The following is a 21,322-nucleotide window of genomic DNA, read 5'->3' as shown; positions in this document are numbered from 1 at the left end:
AGATAATAGAGTTTTTAATTAGAAAGAAATTTCAATTAATCAACCTAAAGTCAGTTGCTCTTACTCTCGTAAGAGATATTAGCATAATTTAAGGATTTTTACAAATCAAGTTACTAAGTAAAGAAATTGTGTAATTTAGATTGATAGTGATAGATGAAAGCTAGGTGAATTCTTTCCCGAATATTGTTTTGTTTCTTGGTTGTTAATCATTTATTTTCTTGATTTGTTCTTTGTCATTTTTGTTAATTAATTTAGTTAGTTTTAGTTTTTAATCAATCACTCGATTTATTCGGTTAAATAATAAAAAGACAATAATTATTAGTACTTTTAGTTTTCGTGGGAACGATATCTTTACTCACCATAGCTATACTATTAATTTATAAGTACACTTACCTTAGTCAAATTTTAGTTAGTTCACAACATATCATTTATTAAGCATTGATTAGTGTATAACAAGAATATCAATTTTTAAAAAAAAACCTTTCATACTAATATAAAACTATTTTTTAGAGTTTTCGATTTCCCAATCCAAGTTAAATCAACCTTAAGCATAAAATGTATAATAATTATTCACACCAACACAACTATCCAAATAGTCACATCTTTTAATAATAATCATAACTATCCAAATATATATTTATTAAAATAATCATATCTCTTCATTATTAATCAATAGATACAATTATACTTGTTTTAATAATTAAAAGAAATAACTTTTCACCAATAACTGGTCAGCTATAATTTGGAACGTTTCCATTTGGTCAAATTTCGAAATTAAACTAATTTGCTGAAGTGGATAAAGCGTTATAGGCAGTGATGTTTTGTGCACGTGATTCTTGTTAAGTTTTAATATAATAAAATAATATTAATTCTATTAAATTCATTTTAAATATTAAAATTAAAATATTTTAAAAAAATTTAAAGTTAAATTCAAAATACAAATAAATATATAAAAATAATTTAAGAAAAATTTGAAGTCAAATTCAAAATATAAATATTAGAATAACAATAGGATTCAAATGTTAATTTTATAATATAAACAATAAAATACTAATAGAAAATAAAATAGAATCTTTCTATAGCTTAATTTTTCTATTTAAAATTTCTAAAGTCAATTTAGTGTTAGTCATCCTCATTCTTCTCTTCTAGATATGTTTTCTTTTTCCTTTTTTTTTTTATTTATAAAAGATCATCTTCAATTACACATTCTTCTTTATATGTCCTTTTTTTTTTTTGTTAGTGTCAGTTTTTCTATCTAACTCCATAAATATATTATTGCAAGACTTGCACTGATTGTTTCCATTCTTTTACCATTCGAGATAACATGCAACACTTGATGAAAGTCAGTTCCAAAAACAATTACTTTTCCTGAAAAATGTTTACTATCCATAATATCTTTGAAACTTCAATTAATTAGATCTACTTTTTCAATGCAAATCTTTTCGCCATAGGTGTCTTATCTCATATGATTAGAGATACCTTCGCAATAACTCTATAATTACATTAATCTCAAAACTCTATTTCTTTAGATTTAATGGCGAAACAAATTGCGAATGTGTTGTTCATCTCTCAATCGATATTGTTACAATTACTTTATATGTCATAGCTAAAGATTATATCACATGCATTGATCTCAAATATGGAAGTATAGCTTGATAAAGAAATATCTTAATGTACCTTTAAGTTCATCAATAATAAAAAAAACACACACACAACTTTTTCTTGAATTAACTCTTAAATTATAATTTTAAATATCACATATTGGTTAAGATTTAATTTTGTTTGTACATCGTAATTTAAGAGAGTAATTTGTAGCAAGTCTTCTTCCATTAATTGCCAAGAATTGGTAGAATTAAGATTATATGTGAACTTCTACTTTATTATAATTATATTCTTTAAATTTAAAGTTGGAATAAATAAATTGATTATCAAAACTACTGAAATTCATTACTTGAACATCTGAAAAAATTTAAGTACTACATTAATGAACCAAGAAATTCTAATTGAAATAAAATATTTAATAGTTTTACAAATTTCGGTGATAAAAATCTCAAGTTAGGTGACATAACTACAAATTTTCAAAATAAAAGTATCAAAAGTGTAATTTATTTAAAAACATTATTATTTAAATAATATATATAACGTGTTTCCTTTTTTGCCCTTTTATAGAATATAGCTTGTTCACGTAATAATTTAAAATATATTTAATATTTTGATATACAAAATTCAAACGTGTTTCAATATATATAAAACATGATTATTTAAATATTTTAAAATTTCAATATGGGATTTTTATATATTAAAATATTAAATATATTTTAAAAGGATAGTTTAAACAATTATTTTTAATTATATCAAAATATTCTAAATATATTTCAAGTTTTTAATAGTTTATATAATATAAAAATGCAATTTCATTATTTTAACAGTTTATATTTTATAATTTTTGAAGGATTAAATTAAATTTTTATCATTTTAGAGGAGTCAAAATACAATTTTACTATTATTAATTTAAAATTTTAAAAATTATAAAGGGTGTAAATGGAAAATTTTCCATTTTAAGGACCTGGCACCCGCTCTACCGCTGACAAGTGTTAGTCAACAATGGCTAGAAAAAAAAAATAATAAAATAGTGACTGAAATTTCATGAAGATTATTTAAATCACTGTTCCTTTAAATTATGTCTACAATAAGCACTTGAATATGACCGGATGAATGAAAAATTGGGAGTAGCGTCAAATATGATATAATTACTAAAGGAACATCAGGTTGTAATTCAGAAGCAAGAGCAGAAAAATGAGTGGCTTGATGAAGTTTGTAATTCTTGTCCCATGTTCTTTCTTCCTCCTAGCTTTGATAAAGTTCCTTTATGATTACTTGTGGATACCTCTCCGTATACAGCATATGCTGAATTCGCAGGGAATCAAAGGACCTCGTTACAAATTCATCCATGGAAACAACGATGAAGCTACCCAAATGACAAAGGAAGCATTAAGCAAACCTATGGCCCTGACGCATGATATATTTCCCAGAGTGCAGCCACATATTTACTCATGTATCAACAGATATGGTAAGATCTGTGCATGTTTTTTCACTATGGTTTCAATCATCTACTTCGAAGAAAAGGTGAACCCTTTTTTGTTTTTTATTTGATTAGGGAGGAATTTTCTTTATTGGGACGGTGTTCGACCTGAACTTGTGATTTCAGAACCTGAACTAATTAAAGAGGTTTTGAAAAATAGTGAAAAGACTTTTCCCAAAAGGAAGCCTACCATTTTCATTAACAAGCTACTAGGGGACGGGCTTGTGACCGTGGAAGGTGAAAAATGGGTGAAGCAGCGGAAGTTGGCGAATAACGTTTTTCATGGGGAAAGCTTAAAGGTAAACCCCTCGAAATATATGGATTAGATGTAAACTAATGAAAAAGAATTCTATATTATTGGAGAATTGTTTGGGCAGGACATGAGACCAGCAATAATTGCTAGCGTTGAAACAATGCTAAAGAAGTGGAAAGGCCAAGTAGGCAAAGAGATCGAAGTGTTCCATGAATTTAAATTATTGACTTCCGAAGTGATCTCGAGGACAGCTTTTGGTAGCAGTTACCTGGAAGGGGAGAAGATTTTTGAAATGTTGAACAAGTTGTCAATAGTTCTGAGCCGAAATCTTTCCAACACTAGAATTCCCTTATTCGTGTATGTTCCCTCTAAGCTTAACTTATCCCTCAATTTTTCAAAGATATAGAGCTAACCTTGGTTTGCTTTTACAGCAAGTTACAGAAACCTGCTGATATGCTAGAGGCAGAAGAGCTTGCAAAAGGAATACAGGACTGTGTGTCGAAGATTGTGAAAACGAGAGAAGACAAAGTTGTGAAGGGAGAGGCTGATAACTTTGGCATTGATTTTCTAGGATTACTTATAAATGCCTACCATGATACGGACGAAAATAACAAACTTTCATTGGAAGACTTGGTAGATGAGTGCAAAACATTCTACTTTGCTGGACAAGATACTGTTAATTCCTTACTTGCTTGGATGGTCTTACTTTTAGCAAGTCATGGAGATTGGCAAGAGAAAGCAAGAAGAGAGGTGATCGAGATATTTGGTAACCAATATCCAAATTCTGAAGGCCTTTCTAAACTCAAAATTGTAAGTAAACTGTCAACCCCTTTCAATACATTGTGTATACCAGGCATTTAAATCAAAGTCATAAAGGCTTTTAGTACATAAAAAATCCTGGTCTATACTTCCAGAACATTAAATTCTTTAATCTACTCTGACACATTCCTATTCTGCAAACAGATGACCATGATTATTAATGAATCTCTAAGATTGTATGGTCCAGCAGTTGGCCTATTGAGGAAAGGTGGAAGTGAAGTTCGGTTAGGAAATCTAGTCTTGCCTGCTGATATAGATATTCTTATTGCAAATGCTGCACTTCACCATGACCCTCAACTATGGGGAGATGATGTGCATCTTTTTAAGCCAGAGAGATTCGCCGAAGGGATTGCCAAAGCTACCAATTACAACACAGCTGCATTTTGTCCCTTTGGATTGGGACCTCGGACTTGTGTTGGTACAACCTTCGCAATCATGGAAGTGAAGATTGCAGTCTCCATGATTCTACAACGCTACACCATTTCCCTCTCCCCTGCCTATGTCCACGCGCCAGTATCTATTATCACCGTTAAACCACAACATGGAATTCAAGTAATACTCGAGTCACTGCATCATGATGCTTAAACTACACCGTAGGTAAGGGCTCAGCGTTCAACTCAGTTTGCTCATGTATTCACCTTTTAAGAGATGACATTTCATAGATCGGGGGCTTTTGCAATAGCAACCACTTCCCTATTCTGAAGTTATCCGCTCCTTCATGCATAAATAACTGCAAATATCTGCTCATTTCCAAGATGGTAAAGCATGCAATAAATGAAAATGAAATACAATTTATCATTTTAATAGTTTATATCCTCCTAATTTTAAAAGATTAAATCAATTTTTATTATTTTTTAATGTTCAATTCGAGTCCGATTCATATTTTAAATGAGACTAATTTTTTTCCTAAACCCATTTTACGGGCTTAATATTTTTGCTCAATATAAATAGATGATAATTATTTAATTTATGAGTAAATATATATTAAAAAGTATTAATAATGAAAGTAATTAATAAAAATCTACTTAATCTTTCAAAAGGCCTCTCAAAATCAACTATTTGACCTATATACTCATCATTAATCATTTTATTTTATATTATTTTTGTATTTAAAATTTTCATTTTAATTCAAATAATAATTAATAAAATTATTAACAAAAAAAACATAATTTCTTTTAATCTTATATGAAAATAATAAGTTAATGTTAGATTACATACGATAATATATTTATTGTATAAAATTTTGAAAATTTATAATAATAAAAAACTTTATAACATATTTTGAAAAACTTTATAACATATTTTAACTTAATTGTAGTAAGAAATTTCAATGGTTGTATTGTGATTATTGTTTTTAAACTATTGTTGACTAATCGCACTTGTGATGATGCATGGTAGATGGCTCCCAATAAAATATTCATAAATATAAAAAAGCGAGTTTTATTAATATAATTGTAATTGATAAATTATGTGTAAAATATTATTTTCAGCCGAAGTAGGTGATATGCCAACTCATTTTAGGGACCACATGTCAAGCATTATATTATCCTTTATTTCTTTAATAAAATTACAAATTTTAAATTTAGAGAAATAGATCGATTTTGATATATGTGATAAAAATATATCTTGTTAAAAACAGTTTTTCTTTTAAATGAATAGATTTTGGAGTTGTGGAGATGTGAAAACACTTCCCCGCATTGTGCGTTTTCGTCACGTCTCCACCATCTCAAAAATCTATTATTTTTTAATTTTTTATGTTCATATAATCAAGATGATGATTGGATTATCAAAATATATACACACAATTTAATTGCAAGAGAATTGAGTGTTATTGAACCAAAGTTAGAAGAGGTGAGATTTTTGGACGTATCCTGTATGCTCGGTAGGACCAAATTGGAGCCCACACTTATCAGTATTTTGTTGGAAAGATGGAGACCCGATACACACACATTCCATCTTTTGTGCGATGATGATATGATTACACTCAAGGATGTGACATTAGAACTTGGTCTATTGGTTGATGGGCCAATAATTTAAGGAAATTTGAACAAAAATAATACCAAACATATTTAGTAATTTAGGGAAATTTTAATAACTTAACATTCTTCAACCTATAAATAGTGGATTTATGTCATGGGTTGCAGGTCAAAGCTCATGATGAATGCACACAGAGCGTCTCATGGAGGTCAACTAATTAAATGAAACTCATTTGACCCACTTGAATTGGTCCGATTCGATGAGCATATGGAAAAACTCATCTACTTGAAGCATGGTGACCTAATGAAACACTCAAGTAATTGGAGTCATCAAGGTAATTATTGTAAATTCTAAAGGATAAAGATGTATAAAGTTAAAATCTCTAAGGACTCTCATCTTATAGATATACACTTCTCAGCCATTTATGTAATTTAATCTGTACCCTTGGATTTGGGGAGCTCAACTATAAAGAGAGGTCTTCCCCTCATTTGTAATCACTTCATCCCTTGAATTTCATTCCAAGTAAGAGAATCCCTTTAAGAACATTTACTTAAACACTTAGTGTGCTATTATTTCTTGTGGTTTTTCTATTCGATTCAACTTCATTAGTCTTTCCGAGTTGATTCTATTTTGTTTTAGTGCCTTACAGAATTTTCTACGTGAATACTCAATTTTCAAGAATTAGTCTGACTTAAAGAAATTGCCTAAGGTCGCGAGGTTAGCCACACTAAAGTTCTAACCCTATAACACTTGCATGAAAGAAATAGTATACCCAATAAGAAGCTCTTAAAGCTAAGGTAAATAAAGGTGAGGTTTGTTTTTTTCTTTTTCATTTTTTGATAAACTACACCCAAGGTCATTAAACTATTAGTAAGTTTATGTTTTTGCCACTTAACTTTAAAAAGTTACAAAACGGTAATTGAAATATTCAAAGTTTTTATTTAAGTTATTTGGACTATTAAAATCGTTGTTGTATGACCTTCTCCATTTGCAATGCTCGTGTCAATCGGAAGCTCTTCTTCCCTTTCTCTTATACAATTCAATTTCTTTTAAGAAAACATCTTTAAACGTCATGAATTTCTGAACCAAAATTTTAAAAAAACTTACTTCTCCATTCTTCAGTACTGACAGTCAAATCGACTCTTCTACTATATAATAGATATTGATCCATTGTACCAATTATCAAATCATTACTTGGAGCTTATTAGTTGGATTTCTATTTTAAAAAAATTTAACAACACAATGACTTAAATAAAAACTTTCAAATAATTTAGTAACTTAAATGAAAGTTTTTGAGTAGTTCAACAACATTTTGTAATTTTGTAAAGTTTAGTGGCTAAAATGTAACCTTACTAATAATTTAATGACCTTAGATATAGTTTATTTTTTGCATATGAATGAAATGAAAAGAGGTTTGGTTGACACTAAAAATGAAAAGAAAATGTATATTTTTTATAAAAGAATGCTAAGTGGCATTTTTTGATTGGCCAACAATTTTTTAAAGTTATAAATTGGATTAAAATTTATAACGGGATGATACTTACAAAATTACTGGGAATTAGACAAAAATTAGTGGTGAGAATGGAGGTTTAGAGAGAAATAATGCTTCATTATTAAGCATGGATATGTAATCAGTACATAAATTAAAGATACCGCAAATGCCAAAATCATTCAACACGTATAGCCTCCTAATTCAGCTGATGCCGACGCTTTTAAGGTCAACAAGGAAAACAATTTGACAAGTATGGTACATTTCAATAGGAAAGCCGCACACGTTTCTTATCCACACTTATGAACTATTGTATGGCGTAATAGACTGTGGTGTTTTGGCTTTATAACATTAAAATGTCTCACGAATACGTCAAACCTACTTTGAACGAGAACGAGGATTGCAAATGCAATTTGTGCTCCTTCACCACTTTTGGAGTGTTCCAAATGATGCTATTATGAATGGGAAAATAGTTAAAGTTTAGAGAAGAAAAATGAGTGCCTTGATGGAGCTTGTAACTCTTGTCCCATGTTGTTTCTTCTTCATAGCTTTAATAAAGTTCCTTTATGATTACCTATGGATACCTCTCCGTATACAGCATATGCTGAATTCACAGGGGATCAAAGGACCTCCTTACAGATTCATCCATGGTAACAACAAAGAAATCGCCAAAATGAGACAAGAAGCATCAAGCAAACCTATGGCCTTGACGCATGATATATTTCCCAAAGTGCAGCCACATATTTACTCCTGGATCAACAAATATGGTAAGATCCATGCATGTTTTTCACTATGATTTCAATCTTCTAGTTCAAAGAAAAGATGGACCCTTTTTTTGCTTTTTGTTTGATTAGGGAGAAATTATCTTTATTGGAACGGTGTTCGAGCTGAACTTGTGATTTCAGAACCTGAACTAGTCAAAGAGATACTAAAAAATAGTGAAAAAACTTTCCCGAAAAGGAAGCCTACCATTTACCTTAGCAAGCTACTAGGGAACGGGCTTGTGACAGTTGAGGGTGAAAAATGGGCGAAGCAGAGGAAGCTGGCGAATTACGTTTTTCATGGGGAAAGCTTAAAGGTAAACCCCTCGAAACATGTGATTAGCTGTAAACTAATGTTAAAGAAATTTATATTGTTTTTGCAGAACATGACACCAGCTGTAATTGCTAGCGTTGAAACAATGCTAGAGAAATGGAAAGGCCAAGAAGGCAAAGAGATTGAAGTGTTCAATGAATTTAGATTATTGACTTCAGAAGTGATATCAAGAACAGCTTTTGGTAGCAGTTACTTGGAAGGAGAGAAGGTTTTTGCCATGTTGAACAAGCTGTCAATAATTATGAGTCGAAACCTTTATAATACTAGAATTCCTTTAATCAAGTATGTTCCCTCTAAGCTTAATTAATCCAAGTTTTTCCTTAATTGTGTTTTCAACGCCCATGGATTTATTTTTCTCCTTAGATATGGCTAACATTAGTTTTCTCTTCTAGCAAGTTATGGAAACCTGCCGATATGCTAGAGTCTGAAGAACTTGCAAAAGAAATACAAGATTGTGTGATGAAGATTGTTAAGAAAAGAGAAGACAAAGTTGTGAATGGAGAAGCTGATAGCTTTGGCAATGATTTTCTAGGATTACTTGTAAATGCCTATCATGATTCGGACAAAAATAACAAGCTTTCAATGGAAGATCTGGTAGATGAATGCAAAACATTCTATTTTGCAGGACAAGATACCGTTAATGCCTTGCTTGCCTGGACAGTCTTGCTTTTAGCAATCCATGGAGATTGGCAAGATAAAGCAAGAAGGGAGGTGACTGGCATATTTGGTAACCAAAATCCACAACCGGAAGGCATTGCAAAACTCAAAACTGTAAGCAAACTTTGTAAACATTTAAGACCGCAAGCATTGTGTTACAGTCAATATTTTGTAGTTTCGACTCTTTCTAAATTGATATTCATTGCTAATATTTACCACAATTAATTGCGATAACATCCATCATATACAACACTGCCATAATTTAAATCCCTGGTGTATGCTAGCATGAGTTTAGAACATTAGATTATGTGATGTTAATCTTATATATTCTTATTCTGTATGCAGATGACCATGATCATTAATGAAACTCTAAGATTGTATGGTCCATCAAATGGAATGTTGAGAAGAGTTGGAAGAGATGTTCAAATGGAAAAGGTAGTCCTCCCTGCTAATATAGATCTTCTAATTGCAAATGCTGTACTTCACCATGACCCTCAACTGTGGGGAGAAGATGTGCATCTTTTTAAACCAGACAGATTCGCGGAAGGGATTGCCAAAGCTACCAATTACAACGCGGCTGCATTTTTACCCTTTGGATTGGGACCTCGAACTTGTGTTGGTATGACCTTTGCAGCCACAGAAACCAAGATTGTTCTCTCCATGATCCTACAACGCTACGCTATTACACTTTCCCCTGCCTATGTCCACTCACCAATACCTATAATCAGCCTTAAACCACAACATGGAATTCAAGTAATACTCAAGTCACTGCATATCGATGCTTGATGTTTCATCTTTGTTGTCATCAACAACATGAAAAATATGGGTTTGAATGCATTTAACACGTATTAGCCTTTATTTTTAAGAATTTAGGATTATGAATACTTTACGCATTATATAAAAAAATCTACACAACCATTAGAAATTTAGAGTTTAATAAAAATTTTCTATTTCATAAGTCTATTATCTCTTCTTTTACAACCACTTTCTCCTTTTCTCTAATAAATATAATAAACTTTAATTATTTGTTACTTTCATAAATTTCTAATAAATTGAAATTTTATTATATATAAATCTAATTTAACATTCTTAGTAATTTTTTTATTCTCACTTTATTATTATTACTGCAATTAAACACATATTTCACTATTGATTTTAATCTCTTTTTCTATAATTTATCTCAATTCTGTCCTTCTTAATCATTTACACACCATGGGCCGACTCACACTTCTCCCTCAAAACATTTAAGAACTAAGCAGTAAAAAAGTATATTTAATAACACCATTGAATAATAACAAAAAAAAGTGCACTTTTTTAGTTGGATGTAGTGTTTAACACCGCTAATCATAGCTGAGATAGTTGATAGAGCGAAGTTGGCCGGACCGAGTTGGGTCCAACAAAAATTCTAAATCTAAGCTCGGTTCGAAAAATAATTAAAATATTATATAAGTCTAATTTAAATAAAATGTTAAAATTAAAGTTCGGTCTAATCTGTTTGTATTATTTTTAAATATATTTTTAAAACATAATACATTTAAAATATTAAAAACATTAAAATAAATATTTTCAATAAATTGAAAATAAATTTTAAAAATTGTGTATACTTAAATAATAATAAGATAGGTGCAACTTAATAAGGAATTATGAAATACTCTAAAATAGTAATAAAATTGACAATAAAACAAGAGTTATACAATATCTAAATAATAACAAAAAAGTAGTAGTAATATAATTATGAAATTGTAACAAAATAGTAAAAACAACCAAAAAATAGTAAGAAAACAGTAAAAAAATAGAAGTTTCTTTTTTACATATTAGGGCCGGGCTTTGGCCAAAAAAGTCTTATTAGAAGCCTAGTCCATTTTCTAAACACTTATTTTTTTACTCAAACTCATTTTTGAGTTTATATTTTTATTCAAATCCTATAACTTTTTAAATTGACCTTCAAGCCCAACTGACATTGGAAGACTTGGTAGATGAGTGCAAAACATTCTACTTTGCTGGACAAGATACTGTTAATTCCTTACTTGCTTGGATGGTCTTACTTTTAGCAAGTCATGGAGATTGGCAAGAGAAAGCAAGAAGAGAGGTGATTGAGATATATGGTAACCAATATGTTGAAAAATGGCCAACCATGCTGCTGATATGTTTTTGTTAAAGTACATGCTACCATGATGATTTTGTTCAGTGCATACAACTTGTATGCATGCTGTAGCAATTATGCATGTTGCAGCAACATATTTTCTGTTTTAGTTGCAATGTAATTTAGTTTGGTTGAAAATGAACTTTAATGTTAATGTTTTGATGGGATGATTGAGTTGATAAATCAGCTTATCCATGTGTACAAACAATGTTTTAATAATCCCAATCCTGATTAGTGGGGTTAGTTGAATATTTGATGATGTATTTTGACTATAAATGTATTGTTTTCATAATGAATGAACAAGCATATTAGTTGTGTAAAGCAAATTGCTTGCTTGCTGCTCGTTTGTGAGCAAATAAATTATTCTTTGTTTTTCCTCCTTTGTTCTCGGTATTGTTCTCTTCTTTTACCGCTATCAAAAACCCAACACAATATCCAAATTCTGAAGGCTTTTCTAAACTCAAAATTGTAAGTAAACTGTCAAACCCTTTCAATACATTGTGTATACCAGGCATTTAAATCAAAGTCATAAAGGCTTTTAGTACATAAAAAATCCTGTCTATACTTCCAGTACATTAAATTCTTTAATCTACTCTGACACATTCCTATTCTGCAAACAGATGACCATGATTATTAATGAACCTCTAAGATTGTTTGGTCCAGCAGTTGGCCTGTTGAGGAAAGGTGGAAGTGAAGTTCTGTTAGGAAATCTAGTCTTGCCTGCTGATATAGATATTCTTATTGCAAATGCTGCACTTCACCATGACCCTCAACTATGGGGAGATAATGTGCATCTTTTTAAGCCAGAGAGATTCGCCGAAGGGATTGCCAAAGCTACCAATTACAACACAACAGCATTTTGTCCCTTTGGATTGGGACCTCGGACTTGTGTTGGTACAACCTTCGCAATCATGGAAGTGAAGATTGCAGTCTCCATGATTCTACAACGCTACACCATTTCCCTCTCCCCTGCTTATGTCCACGCGCCAGTATCTATTATCACCGTTAAACCACAACATGGAATTCAAGTAATACTCGAGTCACTGCATCATGATGCTTAAACTATACGGCAGGTAAGGGCTCAGCGTTCAACTCAGTTTGCTCATGTATTCACCTTTTAAGAGATGACATTTCATAGCTCGGGGGCTTTTGCATTAGCAACCAATTCCCTATTCTGAAGTTATGCGCTCCTTCATGATTAAAAGCTGATGGTAAAGCGTGCAATAAATGAAATTCAAATACAATTTATCACTTTAATAGTTTATATCCTCGTAATTTTTAAAGGATTAAATTAAATTTTTATTATTTTTAATATTCAAGTTGAAGTTCTATTCATATTTTAAATGAGACTAATTTTTACCCAAACTCAATTTTCGAGCTTAATATTTTGCTCAAAATATAAATAGATGATAATTATTTAATTTATGAGTAAATATATATTAAAATGTATTAATAATAAAAGTAACTAATAAAAATCTACTTAATCTTTCAAAAGGACACTCAAAATCAACTATTTGACCAATACACTCATCATTCTGTTCTTCAATTTAATCATTTTATTTTTATAAATTTTATATTTTAAAATTTTAATTTTAATTCAAATAATAATTAGTAAATTTATTAACAAAATAACATAATTTTTTTAATATTATATGAAGATAATAAGTTAAGGTCACATTAGGCACAATAATATATTTATTGTATAAAATTTTAAAATTTATAATAAAAAAAACTTTATAACATATTTTAACTTAATTGTAGTAAGAAATTTCAATGGTTGTATTGTGATTATTGTTTTTGCAGCCATTGTTGACTAATTGCAGTTGTGATGATGCATGGTAGATGGCTCCCAATAAAATATTCATAAATATAAAAAATCGAGTCTTATTAATATAGTTTTAATTGATAAATTATGTGTAAAGCCGAAGTTGGTAATATGTCAACTCATTTTAGGTAGCACATGTTGAACATTATATTATCCTTCACAAAGATATATTGCTTTATTACGGAAAATTACAAATTTTAAAATTTAAAGAAATAGGTCAATTTTGGTACCTATTATAAAAATGTGTCTTGTTGAAAATGGTATTTTTTTAAATATATAAATTTTGGCGTTGCGGAGATATGAAAACACTTTCTGTGCGCTTTCGTCACATGTTCCCACCATCCTAAAATTTTTAGGTTTTTATGTTCATATAATCAATATGATGATTGGATTATCAAAACATATCTACACAATTTAATTGCAAGAGCATCGAGTGTTATTGAACAACAGTTAGAAGAAGTGAGGTTCTTGCACGTGTCCCGTATACTTGGTGAGACTAAATTGAAGCCCACACTTATTAGTGCTTTGCTAGAAAGATGGAGATCCAAGACACACACATTCCATCTTCTATGCGATGATGATATGATTACACTCGAGGATGTGACATTAGAACTTGGTCTATTGGTTGGTGGGCTAATAATTTGGGGAAATTTGAATAAAAATAATACCAAATATATTTAGTAATTTAGGGAATTTTTAATAACTTCACATTCTTCAACATATAAATAGTGGATTTATGTCATGGATTGCAGGTCAAAGCTCATGATGAATGCACACAGAGCGTCTCATGGAGGTCAACTAATTAAATGAGACTCATTTGACCCACTTGGACTGGCCCGATTCGTGGAACATATGGAAAAACTCATCTACTTGAAACCTGGTGACCCAATGAAACACTCAAGTAACATTGGAGACATCAGGGTAATTATTGTAAATACTAAAAGATAAAGATGTATGTCAAAACCCTTTTTTATTTTAAAAACAATGGGGATCGACTTTGAAAACAAAAATGTGGAGTCGCCACCAATCTTTTGATTTAGGTGTGATTGGGTCACCTACTAAAACACTTTATTCAATGAAAAATAATTTTGGTTCATGTAAAATCAAATGAAATGGGTCCGGAAGTCAGTTACGCATGAAGAAGGGTTAGCACCCTCATGACGCCCAAAAATTGGTACCAAATTGATTTGATGTTGTTCTTATACCAAAAGGTCTTAAAAAAAGATTTTTCAAAGAATGATTTTTTTAAAATGCTTGAATAGTTCAAATTAGTAGTCAAAAATCTCTCGTTTTAAAGACATGCAGTATCATACCCAGCACGATTGGATATAATCCCTTATACCTTTAAAAATGCGATTAATTTTCGACTTTTGAAAACTCATACATTAAAATTATAAAAGGTTATCCAAATATTTGGTTTACCGGAAAAGTCATACCCAGTACGATTAAGCATGATTTTCCGAATTTCCCAAATATTAGATATTGCCTTATTTTAGAATTTTTGAATGATAAAGGAAATTAGAAATTTGCTCAAAAACACGTTTATTTGTTTTAAAATAGATGAAATACTTAATGCATCAAGACATATATATATAAAAAGGGGTTAATGAATTTGAAATAATATACACAAAGTACAATAAACCTCACTTAATACATCTAACAATTATATACAATCATTTTAATTATAATGTAACCAAAAATTCTTTAAGCATGGATAGTGAGTAATTAATACAAAAATAATATATACGATAATTAACATGACACAAAAAATATGTATGAAACAAACTGAATTGGAAATCAATATAAGACATTTTCAACATAATGATGAATTGATGATCACATAATATATATATAAGTTGATAAATTTGCATAAAAACTTGGGATACATGTTTATTGAAATAGTTATTATAAAATAAAAAGTTCAAATCAAATTATATATGAAATATTTAAAACACAAATTCATTCAAAATTGATAATTCACATGATAACTTAAATAATGTATTAAATATGAAGGGATGACAATACATGATATAAAATAATATACATAATAAATTTATGAAACATGTATATACAAGTAAAATTGGGTATAATTATTTGTAAAAAATAAAATTTATAATGTATGAAAGAAACAAAGTAAATATATAAGTTATATATGTAATGAAATTTCTAAAAAAACAAGGTCATATACAAAAGGCAAAATTATATTTACACATAAATTTAGTGATATATATTTATAAGATTATATTTATAAAGGAATTTGGAAACAAATAATATATAATTTTACATGTAACTAATTGGTTTGGATTGATGGCACATTTAAATAATACATATATTAGGATAATAAAATAATGTATACAATATATAAATCGTATGATTTAAAATATGGTCCTTAAAAAATATATATTATACACATAAACAACTTTAAGGGCAAAAAATATATATACATAAAAATATTTACATAAAGCTATATGAAATTAATAACACGTATTATAGTAAAAACAATTTTAATATGTGTTATATACACGTAAAGACATTTTTAAAATAATTGAATATTAAAATAATATAGAATAAAAATATGAATTATAAAATTAACTTGAAATTAGCATAAATTATATATATAATAAATAATATAAAAACGCTAATTATATACAAATTTATTAAAAACTATTTGTATAAGAATATCATAGCTTTAATAATGGATGTAAATTAAATATAAGTACTAAACATGTGTTTGATGATAACTTAAAGAATACATTGAATATGAAGAAATAATAATGCATGGCAAGGTATAGTACACATAAAATAAACGAATATAAATATTAAAAATATGTAAATAAATTCAAAAGAAATTACAAAACAACATAAAATTACTAGCATACACAAACCAAAATGAATTAAATTACAAATAAAACATTGATTATTAAAATTGGAATAAAAGAGAAAATATTACAAACTTCAACTACAAAAAACAACACAAAATATCACAACTAATAATTAAGCATGTAAAAAAATGTATGTGCAGTAAATAAAGAAGATAAGATTTAATTGAAACAAAATTAAAACAGGAAAAGCAATTTACAAATAAGATAATTATAGAATGGGATCAATATGCCACACGCGCAAGTGTGCTGGGATTGGAATTGAAAATATCCTGCGCCCACAATACTTTACTAGACTGCGGATCAAAATGAAAAAATGCACAAATTAGAAAGCTAAATTTTAAAAAAACGAGTAAGTGAATTGGGTACTAATTGAAAGGTTCGCGAAAAGGGAAGGATTTGTTGCATAAATAGACCATTTTAGGCTCAAAAGGCCCCTCCATCCTTCTTACACGGTCCCGTTTTGCTTAATATGTTATTAAAAACCTTTCTTCTCCCATTTTCTTCTCCAACGCAGCCACCCACTTATACCAAAAGAAATTTCAGCCCTAAAAACAATCCTTTACTTAACTGCCGAACCACCATGATTTTGGTGATCACCAGTAAGCAAGCAACGCCCAATCTTGCTGTTAAAGATGTAACAGCCCGATTTTGGGCCTAGTCGGAACAGTGGTTTCGAGACCACTATTCTGAGGCCATAGAAAATTATTTTAGTATTATTTTATGTGTTATAATATGATTTTATAAGTGCATGTTAATTTTGGTATATTAATTTTAGCGATTTCTAGTCCAATTTCGAAAAAGGACTAAATCTCGTAAAAAGTAAAAGTTGTGTTTTAATACCTAAAGGTGTTAAATTGCCTTGTATCTTAAATTGGGGGTCTTTAAAGTGAAATTAAGCCATTGAAAGTGTGATGGCCGGCCATGGGAGATAAAATAGTTGAAAAGTCAAAATTGAACAAAATAGTTTTATTATTAACAAATAAAAAAAAAGAGAAAAAGAAAAAGCTATCATTTTTCTCTTCCCCTTCACCAAAATATGCAGCAAAGAAAGGGTTTTGAAGCTGGAAAATTTCAGCAACATATTTCCCTTGCTTGTAAGTGATTTTAATGTCTTTGCTTGATGATTTTTGTATTTTTGGAACCCCTAAAGCATAAGCTTTCATAAGAGGGGATTATTTTGCAAAATGATGAAGAGTCTAGGGTTTAACCATGAGAGTAAATGTGTTGTTTGCTGTGTTTTTATGGAAGATTATGAGTCCTAGTTGTCTAATAAACAACTTTTGTGAAAGAAATTGCATGAAAATACCTTAAAAATGGGTAAATTGCTAAGTTGTAAAATGAGTTGTAAATGTGTAAAATAGTTGAAATTAGGAGTTGCTATAGTTATGAAAATGGTTCATCTAGACTCAAGGAGTAAAGAAATGTGATAAAAATTAATTTACGAGCATTAGGGCAAAAGTGCAAATATGTAAAAGTTTAGGGGTCAAAATGAAAATTTGTAAAAATATGATTTTTAGACCCATATGAATATTGTGACTGATTGGTAGGCTAAATGTGATGTTATAGATGATGAAAATTGAGATTTGGACCTAGAACGGAAAGAAATCGATTTATGGACGAGTATGTCTTTTCACCTTTGTGGTGTCGAGGTAAGTTCATGTGTAAATAATGTAGCATAATTGTTATTTTTAAGTTATTGATGTTAAATATATGATATGCTGATTTTTATCATGAAATATATGCTTTGTGGTTATTTTCGAATAAAATGCAAGTTATGTGTATTATCTGTTAAATATAAAGTGCTACTGAGTATTGGTTTCGGTATTTTACGGAAGATGGCAAGGATATGTGTTCGAGGAAAATCCCGTTTGAACCTTAGGAATAGATTAGGATATAAGTGACATGTCACTAGGATGGTTGAGCATCCGAACTCGTTAAGTTGAGTCCGAGTTCACTTATGGATGCGAATGTTCGAACTCGTTGAGTTGAGTCTGAGTTTGTGAGATGTAACTAGGCATCCGAGCTCGTTGAGTTGAGTCCGAGTTCACTTATGGATGCGAACGCCCGAGCTCGTTGAGTTGAGTCCGAGTTCACTTATGGGCGGGTTACATGGTAGCTTGGCTACGTATGTGGCACTTATGTGCAAACTTTCCATGTATCCGAATTATATTCCGATGTGTTCAACGGGTAAAATTCTACTCAAATGGAGGAATACTCGAGATGAAAGGGACGTATTGGTAAATGTTGTGAAATGGATACTTTGAACAGGTATGTACTTAACCCTCGGGTTGAAAACTCGACATAACAACAATATGGTAAGATGGTAAATGAAAATGTGATATGAATGTCTCGATGATGATTATACAAAAGATGTTGTATTAATTTTGTGAACAATGATCATGAATGAGTAATTTAGCCTTGACAGATTTGAGTTACTGCAGTAGTGTAACTTTGAAAATACACTAAAAATAGTGGAAAATGAGTTAGAGGCAGAATAAAATATGGGATTAAAGCTCAATGAGTCTATTTTCACATGAAAGAAACAGGGAAGAAAAAGAATTCCATATTGTGTGATATTTGAATTCTTGTGAAACAGGGTCTGAATGAATTTGAGATCCCCTGTTCTAACTTTATAAATTCACCAAAAATTGTACAAAAATTATTAAGAGTTATACCTTACATTCATAGATTCCTTATTGAGTCTATTTTTATGGGAAATAAATGTCATGGTCGTTTGAATTTTGTACAGGGAGAAATTCGGTTTGTAGTGCACAGGGGTCAGAGTGGTCATACCCTAAAATAGGGGAGACTTTAACTAATAAATTGTACTATTTGGCTTAACCAAAAATTCTGGAAATTTTATGGAAGAAATTAAAATAAGTCTAGTTTCAGGAAAAATTAACGGAACTTAATTCGGAGTTTCGTAGCTCCAGATATAAATAATTTAGTGACTGTTGCTCAGGAAGACAACTTGTAGTGAACTTGAGAATATGTTGTAAACATTGATAAAACAAGTTAATGAGTTGCTTATTGTTTTCATATGAACTTACTAAGAGAAAGCTTACCCCCCTTCTTTCCCATGGTTTTTAGAGTTTCCAGGTTAGCTCGGGTTGGAGGCCGTCCGAGATATTATCACCCTATCGAGTTAACGTTATCGGAGTAAGTAAACTCAAGTGATTCGAGTCTATGGCATGTATAGGGTTTTAATGTGATTATGTAATATTATGATCTAGCCAAAGGCATTGGCTTGTTATTAAGGTAGTATTAGTTATGTAAATTGGCCTATGTCGGCTAATATCGTTATGGGCCCATATGATTATTCTTATGCATTTATGTTATTATTTCTTGTGATGTGACTTACAACATGTATGCCTAGAGATTGAATTGAGATTCATTGATGAGCTAGTAACTAATGCAGGATTAAGTGATTGGTAAATAGTTAATAATGCTTCATGAATGGTTTGTGATGTAATGATAGTTATGTCTAGTATGTGGTAATGGTATGGGCAAATTCTATAATATTTATTGCATAAGAAAATAACTTGAGCATAACATGTTTGTAGATGTTTAAGAGCTCATTTATGTCACGTTGTATGTTATTGGATAAGTATGTATCTATGCATATGGTGTGAGAGTGATAAAAGGCTTAATAATTAGCCTATTTCTGGCCACACGGCCTGAGCACATGGGCGTGTGAAGCCTTAACGCAAGAGATTTTTTTAAGTTTTTCATGAGTTCTCGATTGGGTCCCGAACCACTCCAGATGTATGTTTTGGGCCTCGTAAGCCCGTATATGGGATGATTGTATGTAAAAGAAAAGTTTTTAACTATTTGAGATTTCATGGCCCTGTTTAGTATGAAAGTGTTAGTAAAAGTCAGGTAGCACCTCGAACCCCGTCCCGGCGTCGGATGCAGGCGAGGGGTGTTACAAAAGAAGCTCGACCAGATCTAAAAGGACTTGGTAAGTACTTTTCCCCCTTTCTTCTTTATTTGAAAAGCAACTCAAATCTCATGTTATTTTCTTAAAAAAAAAAACAAGAAGAAATTCATAAAATACAAAGACTTTCAACATTGCTTGGCCTCTCGCCCTCACATCCGCATAGCAGGAGTATTTGGGGCTCTCATCGGCTTTCAATCGCGTAAAGAAAATGAGCAAACTAAGAAAATCAATTTAGAACAGTAAAAAAAAAGCAAAAAAAAAGTGAAATCACCTCTATTAATTTTCTATTGCTTTTCTTCTATTCTTTGTGAGTGTGCACAGATACAATATGCATAGAGTGTGCGTAATCTCTTCGTGAAAAATTTGCAGGTACAATTATCGGCTTTTATAGCCAAACTTATAGAGAAAAAATAATAAATAAAAATACATTTTATTGGCTGTCATCTGTTGTATTCTGTTAGCTTCTTTCTCGTGTATTCTTTATAGGATCATCCGTACGGAGGAGCGGGGAGAGGCATGCGTGAAAGAAGCCGTGTGAGGAAACCCCTCGTGAGACCCAACCCCTTGGCACTGTTCTGGCATGTTCCAGAAGCTTCTAGTGCTTGGCTGCTGGAATTCTTTTTGAATTTGGGCTATACGGGCTAGGGGTTTATGAATTTGGGTATTTGGGCTGGTATAAATTCTTTATCTGGGCCTAAAAAATTTGTAAAAGGACATTGGTATTTGGATTTTTATTTGTGTGTTTTTTTATTTTTGGTTTTTTAATTTCTATGTTTTTATTCTAATGGGCCCGGGCGAAATGGGCCTATTACAATGTATAAAGTGAAAATCCCTAAGGACTCTTATTTTGTAAATATACACTTCTCAACCATTTATGTAATTCAATCTGTACCATTGGATTTGGGGGAGCTCAACTATAAATAGAGGTTTTCTCCCTCATTTATAATCACTTCATCCCTTGAATTTCATTCCAAATAAGAGAATACCTTTAAGAACTATTAGCAACTACCTATATCTTTGAAAAGTGAAAGATATGAGTGTCAGAAAATTTGGCACCGAAAATCAAAACATTTAAAGCACTGAAATTTGGTTTGAAATTTGGCATGGGATAATTGCAATTTTGGTCCCAATTGTATAGGGATTTTTGCAAGTTGATCCTT

The 21,322-nt window shown here is 30.5% G+C and overlaps 3 protein-coding genes and 2 long non-coding RNA genes across 6 annotated transcripts; all 5 read left to right on the top strand.

Moving 5' to 3' along the window:
* The first annotated feature begins 2,673 nt into the window (after positions 1-2,673).
* LOC108474610 (cytochrome P450 CYP749A22-like) lies at positions 2,674-4,960 on the top strand. Its single transcript, XM_017776588.2, has 5 exons — positions 2,674-3,070; positions 3,158-3,381; positions 3,460-3,692; positions 3,767-4,145; positions 4,299-4,960. Exons 1-5 carry the CDS (start codon positions 2,797-2,799, stop codon positions 4,737-4,739), a joined length of 1,551 nt encoding a protein of 516 aa, XP_017632077.1. The 5' UTR covers positions 2,674-2,796; the 3' UTR covers positions 4,740-4,960.
* A 2,944-nt stretch (positions 4,961-7,904) lies between these two features.
* LOC108474609 (cytochrome P450 CYP749A22-like) lies at positions 7,905-10,330 on the top strand. Of its 2 annotated transcripts, none has more exons than XM_017776586.2 (5): positions 7,905-8,387; positions 8,475-8,698; positions 8,765-8,997; positions 9,108-9,486; positions 9,718-10,330. In XM_017776586.2, the coding sequence occupies exons 1-5, from the start codon at positions 8,114-8,116 to the stop codon at positions 10,156-10,158; spliced, it is 1,551 nt and encodes a 516-aa protein (XP_017632075.1). In that variant the 5' UTR covers positions 7,905-8,113; the 3' UTR covers positions 10,159-10,330. The 2 variants fall into 2 exon arrangements, with proteins under 2 accessions (XP_017632075.1, XP_017632076.1); XM_017776587.2 differs by having other exon boundaries at positions 7,907-8,387; positions 8,526-8,698.
* A 993-nt stretch (positions 10,331-11,323) lies between these two features.
* On the top strand, positions 11,324-12,779 carry LOC108475858 (cytochrome P450 CYP749A22-like). The gene is made up of 2 exons (XM_017777828.2): positions 11,324-11,983; positions 12,136-12,779. The coding sequence occupies exon 2, from the start codon at positions 12,136-12,138 to the stop codon at positions 12,574-12,576; it is 441 nt and encodes a 146-aa protein (XP_017633317.1). The 5' UTR covers positions 11,324-11,983; the 3' UTR covers positions 12,577-12,779.
* A 3,955-nt stretch (positions 12,780-16,734) lies between these two features.
* Positions 16,735-19,774, top strand: LOC128290663 (uncharacterized). Its single transcript, XR_008280448.1, has 3 exons — positions 16,735-17,316; positions 17,789-17,871; positions 19,313-19,774. It is a non-coding gene; the product is annotated as an uncharacterized LOC128290663 (long non-coding RNA).
* Positions 19,775-20,070: 296 nt separating this feature from the next.
* On the top strand, positions 20,071-21,042 carry LOC108475669 (uncharacterized). The gene is made up of 2 exons (XR_008280449.1): positions 20,071-20,531; positions 20,649-21,042. It is a non-coding gene; the product is annotated as an uncharacterized LOC108475669 (long non-coding RNA).
* The last annotated feature ends 280 nt before the right edge of the window (positions 21,043-21,322 follow it).

The sequence above is a fragment of the Gossypium arboreum genome, chromosome 3 (assembly GCF_025698485.1).
Source record: "Gossypium arboreum isolate Shixiya-1 chromosome 3, ASM2569848v2, whole genome shotgun sequence".
Lineage (NCBI taxonomy): Eukaryota > Viridiplantae > Streptophyta > Magnoliopsida > Malvales > Malvaceae > Gossypium > Gossypium arboreum.
The sequence above is the reverse complement of the archived record's forward strand: the minus strand, read 5'-3'. Positions and strand labels throughout refer to the sequence as shown.

What these genes read in the sequence shown, in the direction of transcription:
- LOC108474610 (XM_017776588.2), top strand. Translation starts at nt 2,797, where the DNA reads ATGAGTGGCTTGATGAAGTTTGTAATTCTTGTCCCATGTTCTTTCTTC. An exon ending in CTCATGTATCAACAGATATG is followed by an intron (nt 3,071 to 3,157) that starts GTAAGATCTGTG and finishes TTATTTGATTAG; the next exon opens with GGAGGAATTTTCTTTATTGG. An exon ending in ACTAGAATTCCCTTATTCGT is followed by an intron (nt 3,693 to 3,766) that starts GTATGTTCCCTC and finishes TTGCTTTTACAG; the next exon opens with CAAGTTACAGAAACCTGCTG.
- LOC108474609 (XM_017776586.2), top strand. Translation starts at nt 8,114, where the DNA reads ATGAGTGCCTTGATGGAGCTTGTAACTCTTGTCCCATGTTGTTTCTTC. An exon ending in TTCATGGGGAAAGCTTAAAG is followed by an intron (nt 8,699 to 8,764) that starts GTAAACCCCTCG and finishes TTGTTTTTGCAG; the next exon opens with AACATGACACCAGCTGTAAT. An exon ending in GCATTGCAAAACTCAAAACT is followed by an intron (nt 9,487 to 9,717) that starts GTAAGCAAACTT and finishes TTCTGTATGCAG; the next exon opens with ATGACCATGATCATTAATGA.
- LOC108475858 (XM_017777828.2), top strand. Translation starts at nt 12,136, where the DNA reads ATGACCATGATTATTAATGAACCTCTAAGATTGTTTGGTCCAGCAGTT.